This window comes from Psammomys obesus, unplaced genomic scaffold (assembly GCF_907164565.1).
Source record: "Psammomys obesus unplaced genomic scaffold, mPsaObe1.curated_primary_1811, whole genome shotgun sequence".
Lineage (NCBI taxonomy): Eukaryota > Metazoa > Chordata > Mammalia > Rodentia > Muridae > Psammomys > Psammomys obesus.
The window spans coordinates 18,803,787-18,828,769 of record NW_026596057.1 but is presented as its reverse complement, the minus strand read 5'-3'; the positions used below and the strand labels follow the sequence as shown (position 1 = coordinate 18,828,769).

General features: G+C 40.5%; 1 protein-coding gene across 1 annotated transcript in view; it reads right to left on the bottom strand.

Annotated features, from left to right (window-relative positions):
• Positions 1-24,983, bottom strand: part of Hmcn1 (hemicentin 1) — a 354,052-nt gene that overhangs the window by 24,668 nt on the left and 304,401 nt on the right. The window contains exons 49-63 of the mRNA XM_055624399.1: positions 21,194-21,407; positions 19,281-19,415; positions 18,361-18,551; positions 16,327-16,408; positions 14,337-14,606; positions 13,678-13,848; positions 13,383-13,553; positions 9,061-9,231; positions 8,567-8,737; positions 8,014-8,184; positions 7,694-7,864; positions 4,531-4,680; positions 3,815-3,952; positions 2,615-2,736; positions 1,670-1,907 (exon numbers count right to left, since the gene is read on the bottom strand). Of these exons, the coding sequence (XP_055480374.1) occupies positions 1,670-1,907; positions 2,615-2,736; positions 3,815-3,952; positions 4,531-4,680; positions 7,694-7,864; positions 8,014-8,184; positions 8,567-8,737; positions 9,061-9,231; positions 13,383-13,553; positions 13,678-13,848; positions 14,337-14,606; positions 16,327-16,408; positions 18,361-18,551; positions 19,281-19,415; positions 21,194-21,407 (2,566 nt within the window). The remainder of the gene's footprint in view (positions 1-1,669; positions 1,908-2,614; positions 2,737-3,814; positions 3,953-4,530; positions 4,681-7,693; positions 7,865-8,013; positions 8,185-8,566; positions 8,738-9,060; positions 9,232-13,382; positions 13,554-13,677; positions 13,849-14,336; positions 14,607-16,326; positions 16,409-18,360; positions 18,552-19,280; positions 19,416-21,193; positions 21,408-24,983) is intronic.

Genomic DNA, 24,983 nt, shown 5'->3' with positions numbered 1-24,983 from the left:
GAGTCTGGGATCAAGAGCTTTGCAGTCAACCCTTCTAAGCCCCGGTGCTGCGGTACAACAGCTGAGGAAAGGTGTGCACACAGTGTGGGAGCTGCTGAGCGAGGGAGGAGTCACCATGTTGGTAGCCTGCCGTTTTGTGGCAGAGGAGAGCTGAGTTTAACTCATGTGAAAAGTAAAGCAAGCTGAACATTCTACCTAGTTAAAAAGACCTCTCTCTCCCGCGCGCTCTCTCTCTCTCTATATATGTATGTATACTACTCAATTGAATTACAAAAAGAAATAAAGAAAAACACCCTCAAAACTTCACAGAACACAGAATTGACCGTGGCAGCGGTCAATTTGACTTCCGAGAAGGAATACTGGGGACCAGACACTTCAAACAAACACACATCACAGGGGACCACTTGGATGGAGGTGTGGAACTATCTTTAGACAATGGAAACCAGTTCAGAAATGACGTATTATATGATGATTTCTGTCAATAAGAAATAATAGTATTACTAATAGTAATAGTTGTATTGCTCTACAGGTTTTGAAAGCTACCTTTACCCAGGCTGACTACATGTTCTAATTATCCTTGGAAAAGTTTCATTGCAATACTGCCTGTTTTCTCACAGGAGTCTCAGTTTGGATGATAAATTTTTGGGTCTGGGGAGATCTAGTCTAGTGTTAATTGCTTGCCCCTCCTCCAACTCCCGAGATTCTTACTGTTTAAGAGCATACACTCACATACTCACAATGACATTTGTAATCCTTGCCTCCAAGCTATCTTTGATTGGTTAACAGTAAAATGCCAATACAGCTGGGCAGGGCAAATGGGGTGGGTGTGAAAATAGTTCAAAGGCTTGGAAAGAGAGAGGTACTGGAGGAAGGAGGAAGGAGCAGGCAGCCATGGGTTAGTGTGGAAAAGATGAACGTGGTCAGATCCAGTGTGGATGCAGGAAGCGGCCCAGTATTAGAAAGTATTATGGAATTATGTTCAGTCCCAGGTGATATAAGGCTATTCTAAAATACAACAGGTGTCTGTGTCTTTACTGATTAGGAACGTGGGTTAGATAATACCACCACTATAATTATAGGGCAAATAATAAACATTATTTGCCAGAAACCCTTTATTTTCTGCCACAGCCACATTAATCTAACTATGCTCTAAGTGGCTGTTAAGATGTATCAGTATGAATTCTTCTTTTTTCTCATTTTCTCTGCATTTTATTTCTGCTTTATCCATGTGAGTTGGGCCTTCCTGAGTGACAACAACAATAAACTCAATAAAGAGAATAAAGCACTTAAAAGAAAGCTGCTTTGAAAAATCTGGAAAATTTTGATTGGTTTAAGCTGTGCCATACTTTGCATCATATTTCAAGAATTTTCAAAAATTACGATAAACACATTATTTATTGTATATATGAGACTATGAACTAGAAAAATAACCCTGCCAGGTACTATGAAGAGGCATTCTAGTAAACTAAATGCAACAGAGCAAGCTTTGCATAGGGCTTACCTCCAACAAAAACAAAGAATGCAGCACACATGGCAAAGACAGCTCCAGCATGTTAGGTCTAGGCCTTCATATTCTCATTCTGAATGGTTTCATGGCACCTGCCTTTATACTTTAATAAAAACACAAGATGGCAGCACAGACACTTGGATTTTTCTGTACTCATATTACCTTTGGAAATTGAAGCGTGGATTTTAAAACCCAATGTCTCTTCCAATTGGTTGTAGTCAGACTCCACAGAAGATGCGTGAAGTGTTTCCACTAAGAAGGGCATTTTCCCCCAGGCCTGATCATAGAAAATGGTGTGGTTCCATGTGTAGGGGACACTGATGCCATCGATGGTGAAGAGCCGTGTTGAGTAGGCGTACAGCTGCCCAGGTCCTGTTTGAATGTAATCCTCTGTGTAATCCTAAGGGAAAGGATTTGAGGGTGAACGTGGCACCTGGCATTCTTCATGGTGTACTATGAGGTGTATCGTGAGGAAAAGAAAGGACCTTAGAGATTAACCACGGAATTCAGAGTAAAATTGTAATTGCAAAGTAGGGCTCTAGAAATAACTCTTAGGTTGGTCCTTGTCATTATAATCACTTTGTAATTTATTGTCACAATTTGTAATTTAACAAGATACTGACGTTGCAGGTCATGAATACAGCAAGTTGTATGAGGACTATTTTCATCACCCTGTGAGCTCAGCTCACAAAGTTGTTTTTTTTTTTTTTTTCATTTCTTTCAAGTAAAAAAAATTGAAATGAAAATATAATTACATCATTTCCCTTTCCATTTTGTTCTCCCCCTCTTTAATGATGGTACACAGAAACTTATGGTAGGAATCACCATTCTCCTTTTCAGAAGAAAATTTAACAAGTGGCTTAAATCAGCACAGCAGCAATTCTGGCTCTGATACACCAAGTAATAAAAACACTCAGAGAGCTTGAACAGCACAGCCCCTGGAGGTTTTTAAGCAAAGACCAGATGGTTATTTACAACCTTGTGGGAGTAGTGACTTATCTCCAGAGCGAACAGTAAGAACTTAAGATCCCTGTGCTCTGTCTGCAAGGCTTTTGTCTGTCCTCCTCCTCATCACATGAGCAGCCATGAAGCTCTTGTACACGTTACCTTCACACTGACTTCTGCAGGTGTCTGGAGCTGAAGGACATAGCCACTCACAACGACATCAAGCAGCAAGGCGCCGTCAGAATCCAATCCCCGAGCCACATGCGTCATTCGCAAGACCTCTCCTGGGGATGACATTGCATTCACTTCCCCGGCAGGATAATAACAGTCATCATTGTTATTACACATATGCTTTGTGGGAGCACAAAGAGGAGATTGATCTAATAGAACAGTGTTATTTCAAATATGAATGAATATGTAAGAGAACCAAGTTAGAACAGGATTTCCAGTTAAGAAAGTTAGGCTTACTGAACTGCTTTCAAAAATTCTTCGTATGTGGCAAAAGTATAGCATTTGATTTTGCAGAAGATTCTATATTTTAGACTCACAAGCAATAATCAAGCATTTCTACAAAATTACTGCTTGTGAGATGAGCCAGCCACCAGCGGCTGTCAATGCCCACAGACTTAGCTACGGTGTTTCTGTCAGAGCATCAGCAGTATTTAAAGGGTGTCTTCATATGAGGATGGATATCAACAGCCCCTCCTCCCCCATCCTCTGTGATGATTAAACAGTGGTTAAGGGGAACCCTCCCTAGTCATTCTTCTTCAAAGGTCAAGCCCACTGAGACTGGGTCACTCCAAGAAGGCTCAACTGGAGCTTTGTAAGAACTTCTGTGAGTACAGGAAGGGCTCCCAAAGAGCTAAGGCATGATCATCAGGACAAAAGCAGAGTGGAAAGCATCAGTGTGCTTGGCTTTGCTTCCATTTGTTACACAGAGAATCACCATAAGGTAAATGAATTGATTCATGTTTAAGGAAACAAGAATGACTTCCCTTTCTTCCCTATGTGCTTTAAATCCCCTCCAAAGCTTACAGAAAATGAAAAAAAGCCCAGAGAGGAAGAGAAAGAAGTCTTTGGGGCATAAAAATTACTATTCTGCTTGAGAACACTCGGTCCCTTACAGACCTTGTGCTAGTATCCACTGACAAGAAAATTTAAAGCTGCTTTTATATTATGTGTGTTAGAATGCACCAAAAGCTTGTAATAACTTTCTGTGGGAGCATGCACCATATTTTTCTTAGTGATCAAGCTTTACAGTCATCTGTCTCTATCTATCTATCTATCTATCTATCTATCTATCTATCTATCTATCTATCTATTTATCTATCTATTAGGATATTATGTTCACCTGATACTAACCAGTTGCAAATTCCACTTGTGTCTCTCTTTTGAAGACTGCATTAGTGAGGGTAAAACCATTGACTGCTTCTCCCATTTCCTTTGCTGTTGTCCAGTAAATGGGATTTAGGATAGAAATAATCTTTCTCATTGCTGGACCTAAAGAATGAGGAGAAACAGGGTTACAGAGCAAAACATTTGCAGTCAATTATTGTCATAGTATATTATTCACAAGGGTGGATGCTCTTGTTGACTACTTACACAGTCAATGAGTCTGTGTGTATCGTTTTTACTAGCATTTTTTAGATATACAAAATACTAAGTTTCACTGTATCATTTTCATAATGCTCTAATGCACTTTGATCAGCTCCTTTCTCGTTGGGATAAGGATAAACATTGCATTACATCCAATGTGGTATGTCATATTATCACTGACTTAACGTTTTATTTATTTTTTTTAAGAATCATTAGCTGAGAATAATAAGACAAAAAAATGAAGTATATTTTTAAAAAAAAGTGTATAAAGGCTGGTGAGTTGGCTCAATGGACTGAGGTACTTGCTGCCAAACCTGATGACCGGAGTTCAATTTCTGGGGTCCACATTGTGGGAGGAGAGAACTGATTCTCATAGGCTGTCCTCTGACCTCATGTACATCCCCTGGTGCACACATGAATGCACACACATAAATAAATAGCAGATAATTAATTACAAAACTTTGATAGGTAAAGTGACTCACCAAGACTGCGAGGCACATTGGTAATCTTGGCCTGTATTATTCTTGTATCAGAGTTAGGGCTCTCGGTTATTGTGGCATTAAGAAAAGCGATTCCAAATTCAATGTCATTAATATTCCCAATAACACTTCCTCTGGCTCGCTGGGGTCCACCTATTCGGGGAAGAAAAAAAAATTCCTGGATAAGGAAACAATTCCATCAACATTACATGAGGGAAAGGGAAGCCAATGTGCAGAGATGCTACAAATCTTTTCTGAGACATCAAAAGAGTCCTATGGCATCCAAATTTGAAAGTGAAATTAATAGGCTTTTAAAACATTCCACTTTCACATAACACCCATTATCCCCATAAATCTAGTATCCTTCTGATCTGAGCACATCCTAGAACTGTTCTGTAAGCCAAAAAATACAGTATGTCCATTCTCACAGCCCAAATAAAGCATGTGTTTGTTGATAGTGATGAAACCATGGCTACGGTGACTTTACAAAGAAAGTTTTTTGTGTGTGGCAGTAAACACTTCATATGCATTAACTCTTTTGATCCTATCAACAGTACTAGGTGGTAGCTTTTAAATAGACAGTTTGCAGACTGGGAAGACAAAGTTAAGAAAAAATAATGTAGCTTTGCCATCATCACAGGTCTAGACAGAGAAGACTAAAACACCATCTTCATTGCTTTAAAATGTTTCAAAGTAGGGACTTATTTAGTCACTTAAATTGATAACTTATATCTGTATATATTTAATGTGGACAATGTGTTGTTTAAAAATATGTATACATTAAGAGAAAGGTGAAATAGCTAATTAGCATATTCATCACCTCATACAGCTACTGTTTTTCTAATGACAATACTTAAAATCTATTCTGTGAGCACTGAAGAATACCATCCAATTATGGGGATCGTAGGAAAACAACACACGGAAATAGACATAGTAGGACAGAAGTTAATGGGGTCAAGGGTGAGAGCAGGGGCTTGGGAACATGCTGGTCAAGGCTACACAATTAGAGAGAAGGAATAAAGCTAAACAGACTCAAGGGAGGATGCTTGACTCTCACTCAGAAGGGGAGAGAAAATAGACATCTGAGGTGGATGGATGGAGGGAACTGGATGGGAAAGGGGATGGGGAGCAGAACTCATGGTGGGGGCTCAGGTATGGGGAGGGGTGAGGGCTGGGAGAGAGAATGTAAATTGGTGGGGGCCATCTCTGGAATGAGCTGGAGACCTAGGAGGCTTCCAGGGATCTACAGGGGTGACCCTAGCCGAGACTCCTAGCAGCGAGAGGTGTGGAGCCTGAAGTGGCCACCTCCTGTAGCCAGACAGGACTTCTAGTGAAGGGACATGGACCAACCCACAAACCTTCAACCCAAATTTTGGCCTGCCTACAAAATGTGCAGGGATAAAGACAGAGCAAAGATTGAGGGACTAGACAATCAATGACTGGTCCAGCTTGAGACCCATCCCATGGGAGACAGCCAACTCCTGGCACTCTGCTGTGCTTGGCAGATAGCAGCCTAGCATAACTGTCTTCTAATAGGCTCCATCCAGCAGCTGATGGAAACAGATGCATAGGCACACAGCAAAACATTAGGTGGAGCTTGGGGAGTCTTGTGGAAGGGTGGGAGGAAGAATTGATGGAACCGAAGGGGTCAAGGACACCACAAGAAGACTTACAGAGTCAACTAACCTTGGCACATGGGGGCTCACAGAGACTGAACCACCAACCAAAGCGTATGCATGGGCTGGACCTAGGCTTTCTACACATATGTAGCAGATGTGCAGTTTGGTCGTCATGTGGGTCCCCTAACAATGGGAGTAGGGTCTGTCTCTGACTCTGTTGCCTGTCTTTGCCTGCCTTTCCCCTAGCTGGGTTGCTTTGTCTGGCCTCAGTAGGAGGGGATGTGCCTAGTGGTGCTGGAACTTGATCTGCCAGGATGAGTTGGTACCCATGGGGTGGGGATCTCCTTTTCAATGAGAACACAGGGAGGGGAAAGGGGATGGTGTGTGTGAGGAGGAACTTGGAGGAGAGGGTTTTGTGATAAAGATGCAAAGTGAATAAGTAAATAAATTAATGAAAAAAGAAAAGTTAAGCACATCTACTGTAAAACTGGTCATTATTTTTAATAATATAAACCTGTGTTCTTTTAGCTATTGTTTTCCTCTGTAAAACAGGAAAAGATCTCATCAACAAAATACCATCTAATCATTGTTGCAGGCCACTGCCAGCATAAATATGATATACTGTACAGTCAAAATCTGTGTGTGTGTGTGTGTGTGTGTGTATGTGTCTTGTGTGTAGGTATGTACACATGTATTATTTCCTTTGGAGATGCCTACCAGACAATAATTAACTTGTGAAAAATTTGAGAACTACATTATAATTTTGACACCACTGTAAAATTTATACCAAAGATCAAATATGAGAAGTTCCTCTTTTCTTGGCCCTAAGCAGAAGAGGGACTTGGTGGGCACAATTGCTTATTCAATTTTCTGGATGACCACTGAGAAGCGTGGCTTCTATTTTAACTGAAGATCTTGAGTTCCAGCACTGAACAGATGTTTCCTCAATTTGGCTACCTTGTTGGGTTCCTTGAAAAGTTGTTGGACTTTGTGGCTCAAGCTGTCCATCTAACTGGACAAAAAAGCACATCATCCTAAGCCAGAACTGTTCTCTTGCTCCAGAAAGAAGCTCCACGATCTTTTATGCATAGAGCATGTTTGCTGAGCAATTTTGTAGTATTCACTTGGCCTTTTGGTTTGTCTACTTATATGTAAAAGTCAGTCAACATAAAGCATTCTTCCCCCTGTCAAATGGTGCCTTCTCAATTTTCAGGGACATTTTATTTCTAAAGAAAACTTAAAGCTTTGTAAAGTCCAACAGTATCTTTCCATTTTAACAGTATGGAACTGTCAATGTTGGTATCCCTATAATCTTTAGAAATATGTCCCCTGACAGAAGGAAGCCCCAAAAGAACAAACGGAGGCCAAAACCCAGCTATAAACACTGTGTCATAGGGAAGAAAAGCACATTTCTAAAAATGACTCTCCTTTCCAGAAATGGTACTGTTTCATTCTGTGTGGGCTCCAAATGGTACCTTTTTCTGATCTGTATGAAGACTCTAAACTTGTGCTAGCAATGGCCTTGCCAAAGCACAGCCTTTACTTACCTGGACACGCCTGCATGTTGCACCTGGATACCTGGGTGGCATCACCTGGACAGGAACGGCCAGTCTTAGATGGCACTGGATTGTCACATAGCCTCTTTCGAGTCCTTTCACCACCTCCGCAAGAGACAGAACACTGGCTCCAACTATGCCATGTCCCCCAACTTCCATCCACTGTGAGCAAGAATGGAATGTTTGCTGTTAATGAATCAGTTTTAAACTCTTCACTTAGGACACTCATGATAAGCAAGTGACAGGGCAGCAACAATAATCACTAAGTGAAAAGGTCTGCTCAGGCGACAGATGGGGATTGAGGCTCTCACCAGGACACACGTCAGTGTTGCACCTATGGATCTGAGTATCCGCTCCCCCACAGGCTCTTCCTCCATTGGAGGGACGTGGATTATCACACATGCGGTGCCTCCGCATCTGTCCTCCATTGCAGGTCCGGCTGCAAGTGCCCCAGCTACTCCAAGGGCTCCAGTTACCATGGGCTACAATATGAAATGATTTGACATAAAACAGTGCTGCAACAATGAAAAGCAGAAGAAAGCAGGGCATTCATCTCCACACCAAGAAAAACCCTTCAAGAGATAAACAGAAAGATGGCAAATCAATGAATAGGTATCTTTCCAGAGTAGGTGACTTGGGTGATGCTTTCAACAGAGACGGAGAATATAGCCTAAAAATGATGAGATCTCCTTTAACTCTTGATGAGCTGAGACTGTAACATTCAAGGCACACTAAAACCAAACATCGCTTTGGAAGCCTAAATTAAATGTCAAAGAACAAGCAACAAGTACTACAACTGTAAGAACTGGAGGCCATAGCAAAGGTTTAAGAAAGTAACATCGACTCACTGCTTCCAAAACTCACTTGGACAAGGGTCACTATTGCAAAAATCACTCTGGATAGCGCTGCCTGCACATTTGCTTCCTCCATACTGTGGCACTGGGTCAGAACAGTCCCTTGTTCTCTTCTTGGCTCCTCCTCCACAGGATACAGTGCAGGCACTCCAACTGGCCCACGCTGCCCACTTCCCATCAACTGCATTAACAGAAAATGTATGTGCTTGGTTACTATGTAAAAAATCATCAGGTTAAAAAAAAAATCAGAGGGGCTGGCTGGGGAGATGGCTCAGATGTTAATTAAGTGTTTGTGGTCTTTTGAAGACTTGAGTTTGGTTTATAGCACCCAAGCTGAGTGGCTCAGAACTACCTATAACTTCAGGACATTGACCCCTTCTGGCTTTTAAAGGTACAGACACTATGACTGGGTCAAATAGTGGCCAGATTAGGGTGAATGACATTGTTGGATGACAGGTAGATGCTAATTAGTTAACTGTGTTAATGCTACCCTACTTGTCTTACCTGGACAGTGTCTCTCATTGCAGACTTGCATCTGAGTTTCTGCTCCACTGCAATAGGCTCCCCCAAATGATGGTGGTGGGTTGTTGCAAAGTCTTGTTCTTGTCTGACTGCCTTTCCCACAACTTCTGCTGCACGTACCCCAAGGCTGCCAAGCACTCCACACTCCATGAACTACAAACGCCAGAGACAGTTTCAAGCCACGAAATCATATTTATTTAAAAAACAAAATCATGCAAATAAATTATCTCCATAGCGAGTTAAAAATCTTACAGTCTAAAATAACTAAAATTGAACCAAAAGAAATATAACTAACAACGTTCTTCTTTTCTCATGTTTGGCTTTCAGAGGGATTTGTGTCCAGGGACATTCAGAAGGCCCAACTAATGCCAAAATAAATGCTTACAATTATTCAAAGGAGGTTATTTTATTAAAATCAAATTTAATCAAGCAACCATATGTAAACAGAACCCCAGTGTTTAAGCTCTAGCTAAGCTCTTGTCCACATTTGGTACTCCAGGGATAGCAGAGAAGAACAGAAGCAGCTAAGCAAGTCTGTCTAATAGATCTACATGTGCTGTGGCTAACAGGAAATTTTCAACAATGCTGTTTTGGACCCAACACTGCAAGAGTGCATCTCTAAATGTGCTCTGGCTTCCCACTCACACATGTTCTTGGATCTTTCGACAACAGGGTGATTTGCACAGGTCTAAGTCTTTGAACAGTTTTCTCCATTACATAATGTTCATGATTTAGAAATTCTGAATAACACACTCACCTACTTGCTAAACAACAGAAGCAAAGCTGACCAGTAGTTTCCAAGGAGTGCAATTAAGGACTTCCTTTTGGTAACTAACACATTACAGCATCTGACCACAAGCCTGGAACAGCCCCGTACTTCCTACCAGGTGCGTGGGCTGAGAATCAGCGCTGCGGGTTCTCTTATGTAAGAATCAGTATCTGGTCAGATTTTCCTTAAAGAAGTTTCTAGATATGGTGTTTCTTTGGTCACGAGCTTTACCAAGATATGAATCAAAAGAGGGGTTAAGACTTAGACTAAGTTTTCTCAACACTACTTATAAGAAACTGCAATATTAGCCAGTTCGGATGAGACCGGATAAGCTGGGGTCAGATGGAAGGGGAGTAAGACCTCCCCTATCCGTGGACTTGGAGATGGGCATAGGAGGAAATGAGAGAGGGAGGGAGCTACAGCTGGAATACAAAGTGAATAAACTGTAATTAATATAAAAAATAAAAATACAAAAGAAACTGCAATATTAAAATCAACCAATTAGATTATCATTTTTCTTAAAGAAAAAATTAAAATATCTTGCATCTTCTCATAATTTATTGATATTTGATTAGGGTGACTATTCTGTTTTGTAGACAGTGGCAAACAAATCACATGAACCTATTGTACCCAACAAGAATTTGTTCTAAGACAATACTGGACAAACATGAGAATTTAGGAGGGAGCTTTTAAAACTAGGCTGAGACTGTAATGCTCACAGCTCTCACATACTGACTGTATCACTTCAGACATTCTGCAGTGACTTTAATAAGTATCATTTCAAGAGTGTTAGTTAACCAAAGTCCAAACCTCCAATGACATAAGGATGGATTATCAATGGAGGCTAGACCTGAGTGGTGCTTATTTATGCAATGACTTGTTTCTACTCTATACAAATAGAGGTTTGAAACCCCCTTTGAAAACGTTTTGACTTTTTAAAATATTTAATTCACAAAGAAACTCTAAACAAGGTTGACTTTGACTTTCATGACATAAGATACAGTAGAATTGAAAACTTTTTATATAGAGAGATAAATAAAGAGAGGGAGGGAAGGAGAGAGGGAGAGACAGAAAGAGGCAGGGAGAGAGAGAGAGAGAAAGAGAGAGAAACTAGCTTAATGTAAACCAGAGAAAGCATTCACGATCATAGTGTTTGGATGATACTGAAAACCTCCCAAACATCCAAACCAATCCACAAAGGAAACACAAATAGAAAAGAATTGCCAAACAAGAATTGAGAAAACAGTAAGTGTATTTGATGTAATAGGTGGAAGTTCTGGTCTGTGCTAGTAGAGAGACCTGGGTTGGTGGGACTGTGTAACCCCAGGCAAGCGGCTTGGTTTCTGTGTATTAAGCTTCAATACCCAGGATTCACTGAAGCTTCCAAAACCAAATCCAGGACATGCTGAGCATAACAAAGGGAAATTAGTAGTGTATTATACCCCCCCTGAATTATATTTGAGTCATTACACTATTGAATAGTATGAGTCCTTATTGATCTAACTCAATAAAAATTATCAAACAAAAAGTTCTTTGCAATAGGAAGTAATAAGAACTGTATAAGACACCATAGGAAAAAAAATCCGTATTTAACAAGGAGCATTTGAGTATTAATGCAAGAAATACCCAAATGAATTCTAGTGCTAGTGGGTGAGAGACTGGCAGATGGTTTTCTGGTTGTAAAGCATCTCTGCACATACAGACTATCGGGGAAAAGAGTAGGACCTGCTAGTTTTTGTTGTATCCTACTGACTCCATGGTTGGCATCTATACCCTGGGGAGGCATTACTAAACCCCAAATAGTAAATAAACAAGACAATGAGCAAAACAATACTAAACAGTTACCAAGAGTATGTGGGAAAAGGTGACATTTATTTTAACACAGTTGCAAACACCTGTCAGATTTTCATTACATAATTTCCTAAGCTGACAAATGGTACACATGGCACACAAATTCTCTACTTAGACATGGTACACAAATTCTCTAATTAGGTATTTATATTTCTTTTTGCTTTAGAATGATGCCACCACTTCAGATTGCTTACTTTTTGAAACCAAAGCAAACCTTAGCTTTTTGCTCACATTAAAGACTTGAGTGCAATGGGTTTTAGGTTGTCTCTCTGTTGTTTGGGAAGAATATAGGCTTGTACCACCACACAGATCAGAACTTTGTTTTTGAAATACAATAGAAATAAAACCAAACTTATAGTAAGGTACCCAGATCCAAGCTTATAGGCTTGGGAATCATGCCAGCCTGTGTTCAAATCTTCAATTCCCATTTACTAACTATGCAGACTCAGCCAATGAATTAGTTAATAAATTCTGTTATTTTCTAACTTTTTTCATGTTCGTAACAAGACACAATCACTCTTTTTGAGTGACCCTTATTTTTCACTATTCTCTTCCAGTTTTGGTCCATTGGTGCTCTCTTTTGAGTTTGTTCAGAGTCTTCATCAATATTAAAAATGACTCTCTTCTTAATATTCTATTTATATCAATAAAACATTTCATATGAAGTGTTTAGAAATTCAAATATCTTTGAATCAGAGCACATAATAAATATTGTCTAGAGTCTAGGCGAATGAATGAATGAATGAATGAATGAATGAATGAAGTAATTCCTGACTAGTCCTTTCTCTCTTCTACATGGTCTTCCCTAAGAGGCCTAACAAGTAGCCCAGGATCCCTTGACTACATACATGTCACTCAAGCTGCCACCACTAAATCTATCTCCTAGATTTAGTTCAGTTAAGATAAAAACACGACAAAATTAAACCCAAACATAATTATTTCTCAGAAGCAGAAATGAATCTCAGAGAGAGAAAATTTCCCCCTCTAAGTCCGAGATTACAAGGCCACTGTAAGCCATTAGTTGCCTGTGGTCCGTTTTTTCCACACGTGGGAAGAATGTGACAGAGAATTAAGCCAAAGAGAATATTAGTAGAGACCAGAAATGGAAACACAGTAGTAGAAACATTGGGCAAATGCTTGCATTTAATTATACGTGGAAGAATATTTTTCTGTTTATTTAAGTTCGATCCTGCTGCTTGACTCTGAAAGAGGCACAGGATACAACATCAGCAACAACAGGCCTACGGAGCATCTGGCCTCGGGCTCATGGCAGATGAGTAAGATGGTAAAGGATAAGCTGCTAGCATGCTCCTGGCCAGAAGCACACTTCTTGGCAAATATTTAACCCCTCTCAGCTCATTTCTTCACTTGAAAATGGATGACTAGATTATATGTCACCTAAAGTCCCGTCATCTTTCAAACCTATGAGTTCTTATATGCTTAAGTTTCGGTGCACAATTCAAAACACACCAAGTGCAGACAACTACCTTCCTATTCGGCTAAGTAAGATGTGTCACTGCAACACTGCCATTCCTTCACCAGGTTCTTCCTGAACCAGGAAAAGAGCACAGAGAGTGAACCTGTTCCAGTAGACAGAAGCCGTAACAACTTTTCACAATGAAATAAGAAAGGCTCTTAACGCCGTGACAGAAATGAAAGTGCAGAAGTTCTGCCGGTACCTCACCTGGGCAAGGCCTATTGTTACACATGATGATTTCCACAGCCTGTCCCACACATGGCCGCCCACCGTGCTGAGCCGACGGGTTACTGCAAGTTCTGGTCCTGGTTTGGTTGCCATGCCCACAGCTCCTTGTGCATTCTTCCCAGAAGCTCCATTCTGACCAGTGGCCGTCCACTGCAGGGAGGTAAAACCATTTCGCCACCAGGTAAACTCAAACAGCAATCCCCGAGGCAGGCCAAGCGTAGGGAATGCAAATGAGTATCTAAACACCTGTCTCTGCACTGAGTGCAGAAGTTACCTGGACACAGCTTATTCTGACAGTGTCGTGTTTCTGAATCTGACCCCTGGCATGGTCTACCACCATTGGCTGGAAGTGGGTTGTTGCACAGTCGGCTCCTCTTTTGGATGCCTCTTCCACAGGTGACACTGCACGACCTCCAGGGTGACCACAACGAAAACCCACCATGCACTGCAAATAAAATATTGCAGATTGTCTCAGGTTTGCAAGTGAAAAATTCTAGATCCATTTTTTTTAATCATTATGTAATGAGTGTGGAGTTGAGTGTGACTGTTGAGAAATAGCTATGGAAACTTTCCTTTAAGGGTAGAACTGATATCTAAAAGTGAGAAGTAAGTCAGTCAACGAAATTCCATCTAAGATCCTCTGCTGATTAATGTGGTCATGGCTATGGGAAGAGTAAGAGATGAAGAAGGTTATATACCCTTTCTATCTCTCTTTCTCTCGCTCTCTATATATACATATGCATGATGGATATCATCTACCTCACTTTCTGAAAAATTTTGCTTCATTTTGAATGAAAATTTACTTGAGGATTATGAATGGTTAGCATCGCATTTGAAAACCCTAAACTGTGTTGTTTTAATTTCATTAGTTGGTTCATCGGAAGGAAACTGGAACTCTGAGCTGTCATGGGTTCTATTCTGCTGCCCCCTTACCCTGGACGATGACGGGCACTCTGACAAGGACAGAGCCCATCAAGTTTCGGGCAACACATTCATATTCAGAGGTGTCTTCCTTGCAAGCAGCCGCGATGTATAATGAGCCGTTAGACAGCATGCTAAGTCGGTTGTCCCAGGAGATGGAGTGTCCTTGGCGGGACCATGTGATGGTTGGCTGAGGTTCACCAGTTGCTTGACAGTCCAATACGACTCTGTCACCAGCATCCACAATAGTTTCCACTGGCTCAAGAGTGATAATGGGGGGACCTATGAGGAAAGTAGATATTGGTTCTTAGTTGATAAAGGCCATATTAATACTTTAGCTTTTAAGATGTGGCGACTTTATTCTGAAAGGAATTTTTCCATTGAGTAATATGGATTAAAGGGAAGAACCGATCATTGTGGGGTTTTGAGTTGGGCAATAAGGTTTTTGTTTGGGTAGTTGGCTAACATAGAAAAGAAAGAAGAGATCTGATGGGAGGCAGTGAGGAGTGTGTGGTGATCTGTATTTCTTTTTTTTTAGGACATTGATCTTGAGGTATCTGTGAGACACTCACATGAACAGGCCTAGATGGCAGGTAGATTCAGATATATCCACACAGGAATCTCAAAATCAAGATGTCCACAAGGAATGTGGATCTGTTTGGATAATTGGATGAGATTGCTTCAAAAGAGAAAGTAATGTGGTAAAAACATGATGAAACACAGAAAGCATATGAGGATTGACTACTGAGGAATTAAATAAGAAGCAGGAATCCTGGCAGTAAAAAGAACAAGTTTCAGGAGAAGGGAAAGACTGTCAGCATCTGGACAAGAACAGCAACGCAAGTGAAGTTCCGGGAAAGGACCAGATGTGAAAGCAGGTGCTAGCAGGATGCCTCTCTCTATATCATTCCACATGTTTGTAAAGTTGGTTCAGGAAAAGCTGCCTTAGGGAGAAAGCTCTCAGACTGTGTTTTCAAAGCTGAGGACCATTTCCTCAGGGAGGAGATACCTCCATCTGGTGGGAGATACAGCATGGAGGTAGACTTGGTGTTTTTAAGAGTAGAAAGTGCGCCTGACCCAGAAGGTGGTAGTTCACAAGGCTTTTAATGCTTGTTAAAGCTGTTCTTTCCTTTCCCCAAAGAATCTCAGATGACATTGCTACTGAACAAGCGAGCACAGGGCAGCAGGGACATTGAGGAAAAGGAGAACCATGGGGTAGCCACACAAGGATGGCGAGGCTTGACTGGAAGGTGGCTGGCTTGCACAGTGACAGGAGAAAGAGCATTGCATACTTCTGATGGTGGGGGCCTACTTTATAGATAGGAAAGTGTGCTTTACTATCTAAGGCATAAAACAAAAATGAAAGCAAACGCATTTTGCTGTAATATATACAAGATTTGTATGTTAGCTGATTTGATGACGTTTTCCTTGACCAAGGTTAGCAGAGGCTGTGGTGTTTCTCTAATTTTGGAAGCTCTGCTTGCTGATGGCTTTCACTAAGGGACTCCATGAAGAGCAAAGGCTCCCACTCAGAATACACAGTTATTTCATAGAAGAGGGCTGCCAATCCACTTGGAAGCCTTCTGAGCTCCTTCAAATTACTCTCTATTTTTAAAACAGATTTTTCCTTAAAAAAAAAAAAAAGATTTTTTTCTCACACAGTATATTTAGCACATATTTTTAAAGCGTATAAGATAACATCTTCGTGAGTGTGTGGCAAGAGTCTGGTGAACCACAGAGGGCACCCACTGTTGTCAAAAGAGGTACTGCCACCAAGACATGTGACTGTAAAATGCAGGCGTCAGATAGGAGGGGGACAGAAATCCACAGTACATTGGTGTCACATTTTATGACCATTGCTCCCTCATCCCTGCGAAAGGAAACTAGACACACCATGAAAGCTATGGTTCTAGCACACACTGCAGGTGTAAAGGAAATGCTCATTCTCCGTCAGGCAACGTTCCTGCTGTTGCGTTAGCTAAAGATGGAGGAAACAGCTTACTCTGCAGAGTCAGGCTCATGCTGCGCTCCACCACCCCGGCCTCATTGGCAGCTACGCACGTATAGTCGCCAGCGTCTTCATTCTATGGAAGTAAGTGTGCTTGTGAGAACAGGGGACTCTTTCAATGACATAGTTCATTTGGAATTGAAGTTTGGGGAAGGCGTTTTAATGGAAATGGAGAACCCCACCTGTGTCTATGTTTACAGCTAGGCTAAAAAAGGAAAGAAAGAGGAGAAATGAGGGGAACAACAACAACAACAAAAAACCTTTCAAAATTAAAAAAAATTCATATGAGTCCCAGGAAATCAAAGCAAAAAATACCATCATTTTATAACCATCTCTTTAATATTATAACAAAGGGAAATGCTATGATCATGGCTATCTTAAAATCCATTAAACTAGCCAGAAGAAATGAACCATATTCTCAAAACAAATACTGAGCTCTTTTTAATGGGAGTTTTTGAAAATGCATCAATTCAGGTTTGTAGAAAGTTTTAAATGAAGGAAAATGAAAAATAAATTTACTTATGATAGTAAATTACAGATTTTCATTAATTTATACCTATAAGAACAGAAAACATGTACTATATGAATTTTACTTACAATGCCTATATGTGCTTAGCTTGAAGTATCAATATATTAAGCATATAGAAGTTTCTAGTAGGTGGCTAGAAATGGGGCTTGGAAGTCTCCAGGCTGATACTACGTGCGTATTTAGGATTATGGAATTGTGTAACTAAAAGACTTAGTTATAATAATATTTGTAACATTAACAGTGGCATTCAAATAAGTCTCAAAAGTTTGAGAAATATTAATAGTTGTATATAAGGAAAAGGGATAAATGAAGAAACTGAGATTTAATAGGACATCGATTAAAACTAGAAAAAATATCTCAAATCTGAAGAATTGGCCAACGATAGCTAACATTTAAAAATAAGGAAAGTAAAGCCCAAGGTAGTTTCACTGGATTAGGCAATGATGTATTTTAATGGTTATTTAAGTTAATTAAGTGTGAAATCATATAAGTGGACTCACCAAATGTGAGTTAAAAATCTGTACTTTAGGTAAGAAATATTTAGATGACTCATCTCTTTATGCTCCTTTCCTGAGCAATGAAACATGATCAAAGCCTTATATATTTATTAGTTTGCTGATGAAATGTATCCTATACAATGAAATACTACATGCACAATACACACATACACACACATACATACACACACACATACATACATACAATGGAATACATACATACAGTGGAATACATCACCCACAATAAAGGATGGAATCCTGTTAGTTGTGACAAGACAGGATGGAAACCATTATGATAAGTGACATATGTCAGGTACAAAGAGGTACTGTGTGACTATGCTCACAGGTGGACTATACAAAGGTGACAATAAGAATGGTGGTTACCAGAGACTGAGAGGCGGGAGGAGGAGGGAGTGATGAAAAAACCAGGATGAATGTGTACTTAGCTATGGTTAGTAAATGTGAAAGATTCTGGTGTTTTATTGCATAGTAAGGCAAATGCAAATAAAAACAGAAATCTAGAGAAAGGGTTTTAAAGACCTCTATCATAACATCCAATGAACTAATTTGGTTAAAACATTACACAGTGTACACAGACTGAAATGCCTCGTGCTATATTATTAATAGACACAATTTTATGTTTATGTATTAAAACATGTATTTTAAAAATGTTCAGTTAAAAAGCTGGGTGTGGTGGCACACACCTTTAATCCAAGAATGCAGGGAGGCAGAGGCAGGCAGCTCACTGTGTGTTACCTGTTCTGGTAAGGGAGTCCAGGACAGCTAAGGCTACACAGAGGAATCCTGCCTCAAACAAACAAACAAACAAACAAACAAACAAACAACACAAAAAAAAACCTAATTAAAAGTTTAAAGAAGGAATACACTAGCTTAGGCTTCATGGTTTGCATAAGACTGTAGAAGGAATTTTTCTCATCTACGAAGGGCACTGAGCCAGGGCATGGAAGTGTAGATGGTGTCAACACCTCCAGTGAGACTTACCACGGTTCCGTAGATGGCCAAGGAGCCGTTGCCCAGCTGTCGGATCCTGTGACTAATCTCTATGCCAGCCCCCTTGCGGCTCCACTGGATAGTTGGGGCAGGGTCTCCTCTCACCTCGCAGTTTAGGATTGCATTACCACCAAGCGGTTCAATCCAGTTGGAGGGGTAATCACCTTTGAAGACTGGAGGCTCTGGGAAATACCATAAGGCAGGCGGGAAGGAAAAGCAGGTGCTGATACTCTCAGTGTGACTTTTGACAAACGTAGGCGTATAACTTAGCAATGACGGAAACCCCACTTTAAAGTGTCATGAGTTTTCCAGAACCATCACTTTTAACAATCCCGAGTAATGTTGCCAATTTCAGTCCCTGTATGGGGATGATACCACTTCATGTCAAATAATCTCTTTATTTACCTTTTCCTTACTCTGTGTGTGTGTTGTGCATGTGTGTATACTGGAACATACATGTATATAGATGCTCTTGTGTATATGTGTGCGAGTATAGGCCTAAAGTTGACATTATGTCTCTTCCTTAGTCACTCACCAATTTATGTATTGATGCAAGTCTCTTTTTGGACTGGAACCCACCAATTCTAGATACTCTGTCTAGCCAGCTTGCCTCGGCTGTCTCTTGAGTGCTGGGCTTGTAGGTGACTGACACATCTTAGGTTTTATGTGCATTTTGGGCATCCAAACTCACATCCTAATGCTTAAAGGGCAGGCACTCCATCCACAGAGCCACCTCCACAGCCCTTTTCTACCTTTCATTTGAAACTCCTGTTTTTTTTTTCTCATGAACCTATACATGTTTGTGACACTAAAATAATAGATTGCAGTCATGTTGTATTCCTTCATAATGAAAGGAAACAAACTTTCATTATGAATAAATCACAAAGGGAAGATGGAACACCTTTACCTACCTTTCACATAAACAAATCCAATGGCTTTTACAAAGCCAACGCTGTTCTCCGCTGTGCACACGTAAGTGCCTGAGTCCTCCTTTGAAACCTTTTCAATAACAAGTTCACTGTGTCCATTGACGCTGTCAAAGTGAGCTGAGGAAACAGATTAGGAAACAACACAGATGCCTCTCAGTGACCTAGGAAAATGTCACGGCAGTGTCATATTTTGCAGGTTAGATTTATGAGCAAGTCAGCAACTGAACCGTAACTGAACAAGAGAGCCCTTACCACAGAGCTCCCCTTGAGCTATTTACTGTGTCTATAGACATCATTTGGAGAACCAAAAACAGCCCACAGAACAGGAAGAGTGAAAGAAAACAAACATCTCTCAAAAGTATTTTAAAGTGTCCCTTTCATCTCAGCCTGTTGCTTAAACCAGGCTCATGATTGCTCTGGCTTTCAAAAACCTTTCACTGAGAAATATGGCATTTTCCATTCCATTTATCTCACCACCGGTTTTCTTCCTAAACAATTTACATCAATGGTGGGAACACCTTTTCAGGTGGAATCCAACTGACTTGGCAGGTTGTAGGGAAATCATGAAAATACTTCCCTGGTAGGTAAAAACAACATAATGATCAAATCTATAATAACTTAAGCTTGCCCATAAATCATACATGATGAGAATGTAAATATTTACAAAGGCAGTTATAATATTTGAGTGAGAATATAATATGAGCATCCTAATTTTAAAACAACCAGTACTAAATAGGAGTTGGATACTAAATAGGAATGTAACTTAAATGGCTGCCCTGAATTATGTATGGCTACTTTGTAAGCGTTCTCTCACTTATTTTTAAAGAACTCATTCAACTACATTAGGTGGAAAATTAAGCTTAAAGGTTTAAATGCCAGAATTCAAAAATTTCAAGCTACTACCACTATTCTAGCAAGGCATTTGGTAGATGCAAGTTAAAAGTCAGGACAGGATGAGCACTCATTGCTGACAGTGTTTTCATACTCATTATTGATAGCATTTTTGGAGATGAAATTAAACAAGTGTATATATACACATATTTGCATGTAGCGACATTTAAAAGAAAGCCATGAGTTTGAAAAAGAACAAAAAGGGGAATAGGAAAGTATTTGGTGGGAGGAAAGGGAGGGAAGGAAGGATATAATTATATTACAGCCTCAAAAATAATACTCACACAGACACACACACACATACACACACACACACACACACATACACACACATGCACGCACACATAAATAGACATGTGTCCTCCAGGGATGCGTGCTCAGGGGTTAGGCACTATTTTAACACAATACACTAGAAATCTGGCTAGAAACCTGATGTGTCCATTGACCTCTTCAGTTCTGAGGTTCATCCACCCAGTGAGAAGCACTGTGTTCTGTAAGATGAGTTCTGCATGTCTCCGGCCGCAGCCCCTGAACTCACTGGTCAGCAAAGCAGAGAGTCCATCAGAAGTAAGATGCCCAAGATATAATACTGCCTCCTTTCAGGGAGTGGGTTTGTTGTCAAAGTTTTACTTATAACATAGAATTTATTGTCTTGTTATCCACTTATCCTTTCAAAAGAATGGTCAATGAGTCTGTGCTGGGGTAAAGTATATCATTTCATAGAATTTATTTCCTGGCTATATTTATTTAGTGATAACATCTCCAGTAGCAGAGGCTAGCCTCTAGTTCACTACGTAGTTGAAGATGACCCTGAACTCCCAACTTTTCCTGCAACCATCTCTCAAGTCTGGGGATTGCGGGTGTTCTATCACTCCCAGCCATTTCACAGAATAGAGTCAACTCTGTAATTGTAATTCCTCAATGGCCTCCCAAGAGGATATAGAGACCCAGCCAGTCTGCTGAATGTATACATGCATTCATCTCTGAAGAAGTAGATCACCAACCTGGAATAATATTGTTGTTGAAGGTCCATGTTAGTTTGGGCAACGGGATGCCAGTGGCTTTGCAACTTAACCGTAGCTGCTCTCCTTTATTCAATGACAGGTCCCCAGGCAGCTCAGTGAAGGTGGGAAGGGCGTGCACAGTCAGGGTCACAGTATGTGTGTCTTCACCAGCAGCATTGTTGGCAACACATGTGTAGGTTCCAGAATCTTCCAGCTAAATAAACAGACGTTTCCCGAGTATTAATATATTTCAACCGCCTACATAAAATACACAGAATTTCAACACTTGTCCCACCAAGGGAAACTCTTATCTAATGGTGATTTTAAATTTCTACCTTTTAGCAAAATCAAATTAGATTTTGCATACTGTAATTTAAAATGTAGACACTTAACCATAAACCTCATACAACATAAAACCAGAACAATTATTTTATAAGATCTTAGAAGACACCACGGTACCTGCTCCTCTGCATTGTACTAAAGAACAAAGAACCCCAAACGTTGTTGGCATCTTGACAACATAGTGGGCCTTTTAGGTAACGTGATCAGAGACTAAAGCCATCAGAGGACACAGGGAGATAAAGGCTAATGCTTTCCTAGAGTCTCCCTAGCTGAGTCCAATGGCCAACTTCACCGCTCCCTATCCTTGACATGCGGGGCCGTGCTGTATTGAGTTTGAGTGTCTTCATGGGGATATCACTTTGGTAGCTTCCCAGCTAACATTCTGGTTGCTCCTTCTCCATCTTTTGTTTTGCTTCCCCCTTAACATCAATGTCTTTGTATAGACTTGTGAGGGGCTCAGTCTTTGTTCTCTCTCTGCATCCAGACCTTTGAGGATCATATCTAGTACCACAGCTTTAACAGCCACTCACATACTGATAATTTCCAGCGTCTCAAACCCTGATTTTATATCAAATTTCTAGTAACACTGAACTTGTTCCAATTCCTGTTTCGATACCTAGTTGATCTCTAATGTCTGCAGGTGCAGTCGGAGAGGCCAGGGGATTGGCATTGCTCATCCTTGTCACCTGCAGCCATCCCCATTTTCACCGATGGCTCTTTTATCCTCCTCATTGCTCAGACTTTTGGACTCGTATATTTGAATCATCCTTTGTTTTCATCTTCTCCAGCACCACTACCAATCTCTCATGATGTGTTGGTTTCAAAGCATGCGCAGAATCCCATTTCTCTCTCTGCTGACATTCAGCAATGAATTCTGCCAACTGTCTTCTGACTCCCTTCCCAACATATTTCTGTTTCTAACCTTGCACCCTTACCATCTCTTTTCATTATTGTGACGGTCCTGGAGAGTTTTATGTCAACCTGACACAAGCTAGAGTCATCTGGAAGGAGGGAGCCTCATCTGAGAAAATGGCCCATGAGATCCAGATGTAGGGTATTTTCTTAATTAGTGACTGATGAGTGGAGGAATGAGCCCACTGTGGGAGGGGCCATCCCTGGGCTGGTGGTCTCGTGTTCTATAGGAAGACAGGCTGAGCAAGCTATGATGAGCAAGCCAGTAAGTAGCACCCCTTCATGGCCTCTGCATCGGCTCCTGCTTCCAGATTCCTGGCCTGTTGAGTTCCTGTCCTGAATTCTTTTGATGATGAACTGTGCTGTGGAAGCATAAGCTAAAACAAAACAAAACAAAACAAAACAAAACAAAACAAAACAAAACTCTTTCCTCCCCAACTTGCTTTGGTCACAGTATTTCACTGCAGCCAAGTAACCCTGACAAATATAATAATGGAGCCTAATCCTTAAGAAATATGGAGGGAATAATATCACTACCCTGCTGAGGAAGGAATTCTGACTTCCACTACAAGTAGGAAGAATCCCCATTTTATTATCTCCATGATGGTACTTGGTGTGGCCTCCATTTTTCTCTGATTCCTTTTCTCACTCATTCTCTTTCTTTGCTTTTACTGCCTGCCGGTTTCTCAAATATACGTGGCTTGTTTATTGATGTTTCTCAGTGCCTAAATAAAGCAGAATTGCTCAAAGAGAAGGTGCTTAATAAATTTTAAGATGAGTTAATTGAATGTGTCTCCATGTCTCCATGAGGTCATGTATATATTACTAATTACTTTTCCCTGATCTAAAATTAAGAATATTTTTTTTAACCTCAAGCACCAAAGAATTAGAAACATAAAATTTATCCCTGTTCAGTATAGAATCAATCTAAATTTTCTTGGATGTTTTTTCTCAATGAAAACTTAGCATTTCCTCACCCATATACCACTAACTGAACCAAGTTGTAGCAACTTAGGTTAAATATATGTATTTATGGAAATTAAATATTAAAACATCTAGTTCATATATATTATACACAAAAAATTCTACATATCACTTATGTCTTCTGTATGCTTTGTATAAAATATCTTATTGAAGGGATTCTTTATAGAAAGACCTGGAGGGGTTAGGAGCCCCACAAGGAGAGCAACAGATCCAAAGAATCTGGGCCAATGGGGTCTTTTCTGAGACTGATACTCCAACCAAGGACCATGCATGGAGATAACCTAGAACCTCTGTACAGATGTAGCCCATGGCAGTTCAGTGTCCAAGTGGGTTCCCTAGTAATGGGAACAGGAGCTGTCTCTGACATGAATTCAGTGGCTGTCTCTCTGATCACCTCCCCTGAGGGGGAAGCAGCCTTACCAGGCCACAGAGGAAGATAATGCAGCCAGTCTTGCTGACACCTGACAGGCTTGGGTCAGATGAAAGGGTAGGAGGGCCTCCCCTATCAGTGGACTGGGGGATGGTAATGGGAGGAGAAGAGGGAGGGAGGGCTGGATTGGGAGGGTCTGGGGGGGGCAGAGCTAGGATAAAAAGTGAATAAATTGTAATAAATAAAACAATAAAAAAATAAAAAGATGGCCATTTTTACTATGTTAATCCTGCCAAGCCATGAGCATGGGAGATCTTTCCATCTTCTCATATCTTCCTCTAATTCTTTCTTCAGAGACTTGAAATTTTTTTCATACAAGTCTTTGACTTCCTTGGTTAGGGTTACGCCAAGGTACTTTATGTCATTTGTGGCTATTGTGAAGGGTGTTGTTTCTCTAATTTCTTTCTCAGCCCTTTTGTCTTTTGTATACAGGAGTGCTACTGATTTTTTTGAGTTAATTTTATATCCGGCCACTTTGCTGAAGGTGTTTATCAGCTGTAGGAGTTCCCTGGTAGAGTTTTTGGGGTCACTCATATATACTATCATATCATCTGCAAATAGTGATAATTTGACTTCTTCCTTTCCCATCTGTATCCCTTTGATCTCCTTCGACTGTCTTATTGCTCTAGCAAGGACTTCCAGCACTATGTTGAAGAGATATGGAGACAGTGGGCAGCCTTGTCTTGTCCCTGATTTCAGTGGGATTGCTTTAAGTTTCTCTCCGTTCAGTTTGATGTTGGCTATAGGCTTGCTGTATATCGCCTTTACTATGTTTAGATATGTGCCTTGTATCCCTGAACTTTCCAGTACTTTAAACATGAATGGATGTTGGATTTTGTCAAATGCTTTTTCAGCATCTAGGGAGATTATCATGTGGTTTTTTTCTTTCAGTTTGTTAATATGGTGGATCACATTGATGGATTTCCGTATATTGAACCACCCCTGCATACCTGGGATGAAGCCTACTTGGTCATAGTGGATAATATCTTTGATGTGTTCTTGGATCCGGTTTGCAAGTATTTTGTTAAGTATTTTTGCATCAATGTTCATAAGGGAGATTGGCCTGAAATTCTCTTTCTTTGTTGAGTCTTTGTGAGGTTTAGGTACCAAGGTGATTGTGGC